Here is an 11137-nt window from a genome sequence, read left to right on the forward strand (position 1 = left end):
ACCACACGGGCAGCACCATTGAACTGCGGTGCAAGGTGTCCAACGTGCCCACCGCCACGGCCCTCACGCTCACCTGGTACCGGGGACACCTGAGGCTGAACTACGACGCTCCCAGGGGCGGCGTGAGGTGAGGCAGGCGTGGGAAGGGGAAGGGACGGGAGGAAGGGGAGGAAAAGGATGGGGATGAAAGAGAGGGAAGGGAGAGGGGTGAGATGTAAGGCGTGAGGGGTGGACCTCAGTAACCCCCCCTCCCCCACCCCAGCGTGAAGACCGAGCTGAGAGGCACCACCGCCCACTCGTGGCTCCGTGTGGGCAACGCCGTCATCGAGGACTCGGGGACGTACTACTGCAACGTGACCAACCTCGCGGCCACCAGCGTCAACATCCACGTGGTGCCGGGTGAGTGGCGGCGGCAGTAGAACTATGCTCAATTCCACCTCAGGTGACAACCAGTCTGGCGAGCAGCCCCTCCCTGTAGACCAGGGGTTCCCAACCTGGGGTACATGTACCCCCAGTGGTACATTTGCACTTTTCAGGGGGTACATTGGGTCCGAGAGAATAACCACCACTCTACAATACATCTACATTCAGATTGCACAATGTCTTTTTTTTTTTAATTTCCTCATTTTAGTAATTAAAACTGTTATTTAAATTATATCAGTCTACACATACAGATTTCATTATAAAATAACATCAAAAAATTACAATTTCATCGTTTTTTATCCTATTTTTTGGGGGGTACACGGGAACTTATAAAAATGCCCAAGGGGTACAGGGGAACAAAAAGGTTGGGACCCCTGCCTGGTGCAGACGATGCAGGAGGAGCCTGGCGCCCTGCTGCTGGCGGCTGGTTACAACTGGCCGGCGGGGCGGGCCAGGCCTGCTGCACGGCGGCCATTCGCGCGCTTCATTATTGTGCTAAAGTTTATCCTGATTGGTTGTCACCTGAGGCGGAATACACTGTACTCTATACCAGTAGTAGTAGTAGTAGTAGTAGTAGTAGTAGCAGTAGTAGTAGTAGTGCTTGGGTAATTTGATATATTTGATGATACAATTTTTTTTTTTTTTTTTCATGGTGATAATCGTGGTAAAAAGTAGCCGTAGCAATAGTAGTGTCATTAAAATTACTGCCTACAACAATTATATTTTTTACTACTGTTACTATCTTTATTAATATTTACTAATTACTAACACCTTTCTCTCTCTCTTCTCTCCCCCCCCCAACCTTTTTCTCTCCCTCCTCCCCGTTTCTCTCCCCTCCCCCCTTTTTCTCTCCCTCACCTCCTCCCCCATTTTCCCCTCCCCACTTTTCTTTCCCTCTCCCCCTCCCCCCTTTTCTCTCCCTCTCCCCCTCCCCACTTTTCTCTCCCTCTCCCCCTCCCCACTTTTCTCTCCCTCTCCCCCTCCCCACTTTTCTCTACCTCACCCCCTCATCCATTTTCTCTCCCTAACCCCCTCATCCATTTGCTCTCCTCACCCCTCACCCATTTTCTCTCCTCTCCCTCCCCACTTTTCCCTCCCTCCCTCCCCACTATTCTCCCCCCCCCCCAGAGAAATACCCAGCAGCCATACAGGGAGGGGGGGCGGTCTCCCCTAACCCCCCCCTCACGCTCCTCCCCCTCCTCCTCCTCCTCCTCCTCCTCCACCCCTCCCCGCCCCCTCACAGATAACCCGGTAGTCGTGTGCGTGTGTGTGTACGTTTCCTGTGTGTGTACGTATGTGCGTTCGTGTAGGCTTCCTCGTGTACACATGTATGTTATCGTCGTTGTTGTTGTTGTTCTTGTTGTTGTTCCATGTACGTTTTTGTTCGTGTAGGTTTTCCGTGTAGGGTTAGTGTGTGTACGTGTGTGTGTGTGTGAGAGAGAGAGAGAGAGAGAGAGAGAGAGAGAGAGAGAGAGAGAGAGAATCAGTGTATTTATTTTGTTGTAGAAAATAAAAATAAAATAAAAAAACAATCAAAAAACTAAGTTAGATGTAATAATAATAATAATAATAATAATAATAATAATAATAATAATAATAATAATAATAATAAAATGAGTGTTTGAAGGAAAAAAATATAAACGAAATAAATGAAAAATAATAAAGAAAATGTGTTGTTTTTATTCCCTTATGTTCTCTCTCTCTCTCTCTCTCTCTCTCTCTCTCTCTCTCTCTCTCTCTCTCTTCTTTTCCTTATTTTTGTTATTTTCTTTATTTTTCATTTCTCTTTTCCTCTTTTTTTCCATTTTTCTTTCTTCTTTTCTTTTTCTTCTTCCTCGATTTTCTTCATTTCATTTTTGTATCGTTTTTCCTCCTCCTCCTCTTCCTCCTCCTCCTCCTCCTCCTCCTCTTCCTCCTCCGTGTATACTAACAGCATGACATAAGTATTTCTGGAGTAAGTATTAAGTAAGTATGTAGTAGCAGTAGTAGTAGTAGTAGTAGTAGTAGTAGTAGTAGTAGTAGTAGTGGTGGTGGTATCTATGTTTCAATGAGAGAGAGAGAGAGAGAGAGAGAGAGAGAGAGAGAGAGAGAGAGAGAGAGATTCATCACCCAGCTTGTTATAAACTGATAGGATATATTAAAGACAAAATAAGGAAGAAGAAGAGGTAGAGGAAGAAGAAGAAGAGGTAGAGGAAGAGGAAGAGGAAGAAGAAAAAGAAAAAGAAAAAGAAGATGATGAAGATGAAGAAGAAGAAGAAGATAAAGAAATTCAGAACTGGGAAAAGAAAACGAGAAAGAAAAATAAATAAAAGAGGAAAAGAAGAGAGGAAATGGAAGTAATGAACAAAAGAAAAATAAAGAAAATGAAACGAGGAAAAGAAAACCAAGAAAACAAAATAGGAAAAAAAAAGAAAAAGAAAAAAACAAAGAAACGAGAGAAAAAGAGAAAGGAAAAAGAAAGGAAGAAAAAACAGAAGAAAATATGATAAAGAAGAAATAAGAAAACAAAGAGAAAATATAAAAAAAAAATAAAGAAAAGGGAAAAAAAAATACCCCCCAAAAAAAAGAAAACGAAGGAGAAATAGAAGAAAATATGAGAAAAGAGAAATAGAAAATGAGAAAAGAGGAATAGGGAAAATATGAGAAAAGAGGAATATAGAAGAAAACATGATAAAAGAGGAATAGAGAGAAAATATGATAAAAATAAAATAAAGGAGAGGAGAATAAGCCCGAAATATTGGAGGTCAAGAGATAAGCCCAAAGCCCAACAGGTCACCAATGTCCCGTTTTCTATGCGCCGAAGAAAACGGAAAAATAAGGGAAAACTGAAGTGACATGGAGGGTTTTGTGAGGAGGAGGAGGAGGAGGTGGAGGAAGGATTGATGGATGTGGGAGGAAAGATGGAGAAGAGGAGGAAGAGGAAGAGGATTAGGAGGAGGAGGAGGAGGAGGAATTGAAGGAAGGAGTAGAAAGGAGAACAAGAAGAAACAGGAGGAGGAGGAAGAGAAGGAGAAGAAGAAGAGGAATAAGAAGAGGAAAAAGAAAAACAACAAGAAGAAAAAGAAGAAAGGAAAAATACAAGGACGAAATGAGAAGAGAAATTGAGGAGGAGGAGGAGGAAGAGGAAGAGGAGGAGGAGGAGGAGGAGGAGGAGGAGGAGGAAAGGATCAGAAAGATAATCCCAAAAATATTACCAAAAATTTATTGGACCTTAAAGAAAAAAAAAATTATTATTATTATTATTATTATTATTTGTTTTCCTTATGTACAGAGAGAGAGAGAGAGAATTTGTCACCATTACATCATCAACTCGTCATCAATTAATCAACAAAATGACATGCTCTCTCTCTCTCTCTCTCTCTCTCTCTCTCTCTCTCTCTCTCTCTTACCAACATTTTTTTGACGCAATGATACTTGAGAGAGAGAGAGAGAGAGAGAGAGAGAGAGAGAGAGAGAGAGAGAGTGAGTGAGAGAGAGAATGAATGGAGAATGAAGAGAAATGGAGATTGGAAATGAGAGGAGGAGGAGGAGGAGGAAGAGGAGGTGGGGGGGAGGGGAGGGAAGGAAAGGAAGGAGAGGTAAGGGGGATACTTTCTCTCTCTCTCTCTCTCTCTCTCTCTCTCTCTCTCTCTCTGACTTTCATTAGAGGAAAAAAGTTACGGATTTTTGTCATGAATAGAAAAATTTTACTCTTCCTCCTCCTCCTCCTCCTCCTCCTCTTCCTACTCCTCCTCCTCCTCCTCAATATTTAGGAAATCATTTTAAACTTTTATTTCCAATTTTGTTTTTTATATTCGTAATTTTGCGTTTGAGTGAGGACGAAGACGAGGAGGAGGAAGAGGAGGAGGAGGAGGGCAGGGAGAGAAAAGTACAGTTAAGAATCAGGAGAGAGAGAGAGAGAGAGAGAGAGAGAGTGTGTACGAGATAAATTCACATACACCATTCTCTCTCTCTCTCTCTCTCTCTCTCTCTCTCTCATTTTTATGGACAATTAAAACTTTTTGTCTATTTCCAATTTTTCAAGTTTGTTTCCTTTCTGATTTTTTTTTTTACCTTATTTTACTACTACGACTACTACTACTACTACTATTAACGATCTATCTCTCCCCTATTTCCTTTACTACTTCAAATTATCACTATCTACTTCTTCTATTCTCCCATTTCTTCTTTTCGTAAATTAGTCCTTTCCTATTTCCCTCCTCTTCCCAATTTACCATCATCCACTTCTATTTCTCTCTCTCTCTCTCTCTCTCTCTCTCTCTCTTCTATTGATTATCTTCATTTCTCTCACTTCCTTATTTATACACCAATTTTTGCCTATTTCCTTCATTTTCTGATCATAATTTCTTCTACTTCCATGTTCGTAGTTCAATTCTTTCCTGTTTCCTTTTTCTATCTTTATTTCTTCTACTTCCCCTATTCGTAAACCTCTTCTTTTTGTCTTTTTCCCTTGCTTCAGTTAATTATCTTCGTTTTTTCCTCCCCTATTTGTAATCCAATTTTTTGCCTATTTCCCTTATTTTATCGTCATTTCTCCTACTTCTCCTATTCGTAAGCCACTTATTTTGTCCTAATTCTTCAGTTAACCTTATAATTATCTTCGTTTTTTCCTTTTCCCTATTTGTTATCCAATTTTTGCCTATTTCCTTTATTTTATCGTAATTTCTCCCACTTCCCCTATTCGTAAGCCAGTTATTTTGTCTTAATTCTTCTTTTTCCTCAGTTAACCTTATAATTATCTTCATTTTTTCCTTCTTCCTTATTTGTAATCCAATTTTTGCCTATTTCCTTTATTTTATCGTCATTTCTCCTACTTTTGCGTCTTCTTCCTATTCTTATCTTCGTTTTTTCCTCTTCCCTATTTGTAATCCAATTCTTCCCTATTTCCTTCATTCTCTTATAATTTCTCCTACTGTGTGCCAGGCCAGGGGGTCACACGCTCAAACATTCCTTCCCTTCCCTTCCCTTCTCTTCCCTCCTCCTTCTCGTTCCTTCCCCGTCCCTTATGTCCTGCTGTTAATGCCTATCGCCCACAGGGACCTGGCTGGGGCTGGTTCATTAACAATAACGTTCTTTCAGCTGTGCTTAGTGAGTATCCTGCATTTGCCCCTAGATTATAGTCCATATGTACAGTCCCTTATGTCTGCTCCCCTTACTAAATCAAGGCCTTTATTTTTTTTATTTAGCACTTGTCCCCAGCCATTGTATCTTTTTAGTTTCCTGGTGCTACTTAAACATGTATCCTTAGTTGTATAATGACACTCTGTACTGCCTGGGGGTTAGGATGGCATGCTTCTCCATTCTCCTTTGTTGTTTTACTTGCAACAATAAACTATCAATCAATCTACTTCCCCTATTCGTAAGCCATTCTTTATTTGTGGTTTCTTCCTTTTCTTCAGTTAACCATATAATTATCTTCGTTTTTTTTCCTATTCCCTATTTGTAATCCAATTTTTGCCTATTTCCTTTATTTTATCGTAATTTCTCCTACTTCCCCTATTCGTAAGCCACTTCTTTCGTATTAATTCTTCCTTTTCTTCAGTTAACCATATCTTCGTTTTTTCCTCTTTCCTATTTGTAATCCAATTTTTGCCTATTTCCTTTATTTTATCGTCATTTCTCCTACTACCCTTATTCGTAAACAAGTCCTCCCCTATTTCCTTCTTCCCCTTTCACACTACACACTTTTTTTCACTACTGCCTCATTCATACTTATTTTGCAACTTTAATTCACTACTTCAAGTCTGTCCCACACTTATCACACTACCACTGCTCAGGAACACACTTATATTGACACCTCATACTTATAATAGTGTGTCTGGCCCACACACTAGTTCATCACACACACACACACACACACACACTATCCACCACTAACTTTACACTTATTCACACATATTAGTGTTGCTGCCACATACACTGTTTTATCATACATTTCTTCAGTTCTGGCGCACTAACTCTCAGGGTTGGAAAAAATCATGATTTTTGTGAGAAAAAAAGTTTCTTTGCATTTTAAATTATTTTTTTTATTCAAACGATTTTTTTTGCATTAATCCTAGTTTGTCTCCACTGGTTATTTGTTTTAGTCTTATGAGGCCATTTTCTTGCATTAAACTTGACCAATGTTAAATGAAACTAGTATTTTTTTATGCTATTGAATATTTTTCTTGTATGAGATGGCAATGATTCTCAATAGCATAAACATACGTTTAATATTTCTCTTTACATAATTTAAATCATGATTTTGTACCGAATTAAATCAATTTAAATCAAATCAACCCTGGTAACTATTCCTTTTTTTATATATTTCATTGTTTTAAAGCAGCTACTTTTTTTTATCCAATTCTTCAAATTAGTTCATTTATACTTTCCCTCTCTGCTGCTACTGGTCAGCTTCATATCACGCCCACACCTGTCATTACCAAGCTTACCTTCCACACCACACCTGCAGTTGCTCTGGAAACACACACAATAAGCTCTTTTCCCGTACGTCACAACTAGGTAACACACACTGAAAGACCCAGGTTCGATTCCCGGTTCGTCCCCATCCCATACGGCATCACATAACAATCATTTGCCTATCAGTCCCTTCCCATCAGACTAACCCAGTGCTCCTTCCTTCATCCCTCAGCACAGTCCCTTCCTGCCAGCCATCAAACCATTGGGTGGAGCATATTGACATTAGCAGCAAGTTCTTACCCTTTAACCATTAACCCATTGAGACCTTTTACCATTCCCAGCAACTTCATCCCATTTCCCCCCTTTACCTTTAGTTCCCTTTCCTTCCCAATACATTCCCATTCCTTCCTCTCATTCCCAGCATCCACCAGTGAGATTTAACCCTTCCCAGCATGGTTGAATCTTATTGGAGGATGCTGGGAAGGGCGTTAGTATGATTTATATTGCCAATTTGTTTATACAGATGTACCAATTAAAGTTACCCACCACTACTACTACTACCATTACTACTTCTACTACTATTGCAACTACCATTACTACTGGACATGTGCCGTGGCAAAGACAGTTCCACACAGACAGACAGACACAGACAAAAGAGGGGAAAGCAAGTGTGCAAAAAGGAGTTATGAGTCTTGAAAATGAGTCATGAATTTGAGCCCCAAGTTGACCGTACAGGCTTTCAATGTTGGCTTTAGTTTGTCTGCCCCGTCGCCCCGCCCCACCCCATGACCAAGCTGCCAAGGCCCCACAGCCCCTGAAATTTAGCAGTTTGGTGAGTCGAGGTTCTTGAAGAAAACAAAGACTTCAGGAGTTTGTTGTAATTTGAAGTAAAAAAATATAAATATATATAAAAATCTATATCTTTGGTTTATCACTTTTTTGTTTTAATATCACAGGCGGAGAAAGACGCGTGTTCTTTGTAGGGAGTCGAGGAGGCGCGACCTGAGGAGACAACGCGAGATTAGTGGCGAGTCACGACCTGACCTCCAGATACTCAACACAAGACTCTTTAGTAGTGTGAGGACGTTAACTATGGTAACAGTCATATATATATAATGATTAATATAACACAAGACAGTTATCAAGGAGCATATAGATAGCTTTGAAAAGTACAAGTAGAAGCTCTCAAGTGCACTCACACTAAGCGTGACCTAGCACCACTACACATTGTGCTAACCACTCAAAAAGAAAAGTTAAAAATGGTACTTTAATATAATAATAATAATATTGACTGTGTCCCACACCCTAGGAGTAGTAGTAGTATAAGTACATTACTGCCTACACCACAAAACTCAACACAACCTACCTTGGCACACCTAGCGCTCACACTGCCTAGTTTCCTCTCCAACTGACAGTACAGACTCAGGATGTCAGACACACCAGTCTTAGGATTAATTTATTTGTAAAATGAAAATTACAATTCTGCACACATAATACAAAGAACTGTCTAGGCTTTGGTTGTGGGGTTATTTCAATATATGAGATTTTTTTTTTTTTTATTATACTACACATTATCCTAGATATATAAAATGCAAGCACAAATATAAAAAAAAAGGAGAAAAAAATGGAAAAAAAGGTCAATGTGTCTTCCCTAGAGAGGCCAGTGGTTGCTAGTCCTTGCGGCGAGAATGGAATGTTGCTTGAATGGCTCCTGGAGTGTTGCGGAGCCTGGCTGTCTATCTCCCTAGCTCAGCTGCCCGCCTGCCTCACCAGTCCTAGCTTATCCTGACTGACTGGGCCCTGACTCAAGCCCTGCCTCTGCCTGCCTGCCTCATGGCTAACCTGCTATGTACCTATTGTGTGGTGGAAAATCATAAATTAGTCAACATTATCTCAAAAAGGTTAGTCAAATATTTACATGGTATATAAATATTTCTCTTAGATCATTGTACTCAATATCAAACTTTCTCAAAAACAGTATTTCATGACTTAAGCAATAATAATAAATGCATTGGTAATTCAACAAAAAATAATATAGCAGCATAAATAACCTACAGCGGCATGAGGTAACAGTGATGGTAACAGTGGTGTGGGATGGACGATGTAGGATGGCTTGGGTGACCCTCGGTACATGCAGGAGAAGCCGCCTCCCAAAAATTTTTACGGGTGACAATTGGAATGGTGAAAATAGAGATTGGGGCATTACTGGTGGATGATTTCATTAATGACGAAAAGATAAAGCAAAAAGTTACTGGTGGATGATTTAATCAATGACGAAAAGAAAGAAAGCAAAAAGTTATTGACGGATGATTTGACCGGAAATGTAATGAGTTAATGTGTTTTAAATTTCCAAGCATAGTTTTCATACATTTGACAAAGTACAGATTGGAAATGAATGAGATAGTATGTGTTTTAAATTTCCAAGTGTACTTTCCATACATTTGACAAAGTATAGATCAGAAATGAATGAGATAGTATGTGTTTTAAATTTCCAAGTGTACTTTCCATACATTTGACAAAGTATAGATCAGAAATGAATGAGATAGTATGTGTTTTAAATTTTCAAGTGTACTTTCCATACATTTGACAAAGTATGGATCAGAAATGAATGAGATAGTATGTGTTTTAAATTTCCAAGTGTACTTTCCATACATTTGACAAAGTGTAGATCGGAAATGAATAAAATAGTATGTGTTTTAAATTTCCAAGTGTACTTTACATACATAGAAAGTAAAAATCGAAACTGAATAAAATAGTAGTTTTAAATTTCCAAGTGTAGTTTACATACTTATGAATAAGTATAGATCGGATATGAATAAAATATGATGTGTTTTATATTTCCAAGCAGTTTGTATGTATACCTATAATCGCAAATAAATAAGCTAGTATGCTATTTAAATTTCCAAGTGTAGGTTTCATACGTATAACTAAATATTGCATACGTATATAACAAGTTAGAAGATTATATTTGCATACGGGAAGGTGTATATGCGTGTAGCGAGGGTTGCCTGCAATGGGTGACAATAACATGGCAATACGGATGAGTGAGTGAATCGGCGAGGCGAGGGATGAGTGAGGGCGAGTGAGTAGGGAGCAAGGGAGTAAAGGGCCGGTACTTACCCCACAGGTCGCCCCCTCCCCCCCCCCTCTCGTTCAACAGCCTAGTAGCGGCGGTTCGGGCCTTGATTCATATTGACGGCACCTCCGCTCCCGCCACCCCCGCCGTAGCTGTTAGGTCCGCTGTTGCCGGGGTTGTTGTAGCCACCTGCGGGACAGAGCACTCTGGTCAAAACAACGGCAAGGAAAATGGATGTAGTTGAGATTTGACCCCCTGGATGTGGTTGAAATTCCTCCTGGATGTAGAGATTGACCTCGGCTAAATCTGCGACACATGCATCAAACAGCAGAGAAAATAGATGTGGTTGAGATTTGACCCCCTGGATGTAGTTGAAATTCCTCCTGGATGTAGAGATTGACCTCGGCTAAATCTGCGACACATGGATCAAACAGCAGAGAAAATAGATATGGTTGAAATTGACCTCCTGGATGTAGATTGACCTCGGCTAAATTTGCGACACATGGATCAAACAGCAAAGAAAATAGATGTGGTTGAAATTGACCTCCTGGATGTAGATTGACCTCGGCTAAATTTGCGACACATGGGTCAAAACAACGGCAAAGAAGATAGATGTGGTCGAGATTGACGTACGCTGAATTTGCGACATATAGCTCAAAACAACGGCAAGAAAACCGATGTGGTTGAGATTGACGTATGCTGAATTTGCGACACATGGATCAAAACAGCAAAGAAAACGATGTGGTCGAGATTGACGTGCGCTGAATTTGCGACACATGGACCAAAACAACACCAAAGAAAATAGATGTGGTTGAGACTGACCTCCACTAAATTTGCGACATGTGGAACAAAACCAAGGCGAGAAAATATGGACGTTCTTGAGAGTAACCTAAACTAACCTCGCTATAGTCGGTTCAATACAAAAGCAAGAATGTGAATGTTCTCAAGACAAACCTAAACTAACCAAACGACAATCACCTCAAAACAAGGGCAAGAAATGTGATAATCCTTAACCTAACCTAACCTTACAAGCAGTTCGGAACAATTTTACGCTTATCCTTAATCTTCAACTTTATAATGAACTGCTCAAAACAAGGCAAACTGTAGCATTCTTAAAACTAACCCTCTCGTATCTAAATGTGGTTAAAATTATGATTGCCTGTTTTCTTCGGTCTGTATGCAACTCTAAATACAACCTAACCTGAAATGCAAAACGAGGGGGGACGAAAATTATACTAG

General features: G+C 40.0%; 2 protein-coding genes across 6 annotated transcripts in view; one reads left to right on the forward strand and one right to left on the reverse strand.

Annotated features, from left to right (window-relative positions):
* LOC126984530 (protein amalgam-like) overlaps positions 1-2150 on the forward strand; it is a 55532-nt gene extending 53382 nt beyond the window's left edge. For 2 of the 5 annotated variants that reach the window (XM_050838243.1, XM_050838247.1), the window contains 3 exons: positions 1-127; positions 263-399; positions 1552-2150. The exon at positions 1-127 is cut by the window's left edge and continues 54 nt beyond it. In XM_050838243.1, the coding sequence (XP_050694200.1) occupies positions 1-127; positions 263-399; positions 1552-1670 (383 nt within the window). In that variant the 3' untranslated portion in view covers positions 1671-2150. Of the gene's footprint in view, positions 128-262; positions 1032-1551 lie in introns of those variants that run through there. The other 3 variants (XM_050838245.1, XM_050838246.1, XM_050838244.1) reach the window with 2 other exon arrangements.
* A 6115-nt stretch (positions 2151-8265) lies between these two features.
* LOC126984531 (heterogeneous nuclear ribonucleoprotein A1, A2/B1 homolog) overlaps positions 8266-11137 on the reverse strand; it is a 28487-nt gene continuing 25615 nt past the window's right edge. Inside the window, 1 exon segment of the mRNA XM_050838249.1 lies at positions 8266-10087. Within this exon segment, the coding sequence (XP_050694206.1) occupies positions 9984-10087 (104 nt within the window). The 3' untranslated portion in view covers positions 8266-9983.

This window comes from Eriocheir sinensis, chromosome 57 (genome assembly GCF_024679095.1).
Source record: "Eriocheir sinensis breed Jianghai 21 chromosome 57, ASM2467909v1, whole genome shotgun sequence".
Taxonomy (NCBI): Eukaryota; Metazoa; Arthropoda; class Malacostraca; order Decapoda; family Varunidae; genus Eriocheir; species Eriocheir sinensis.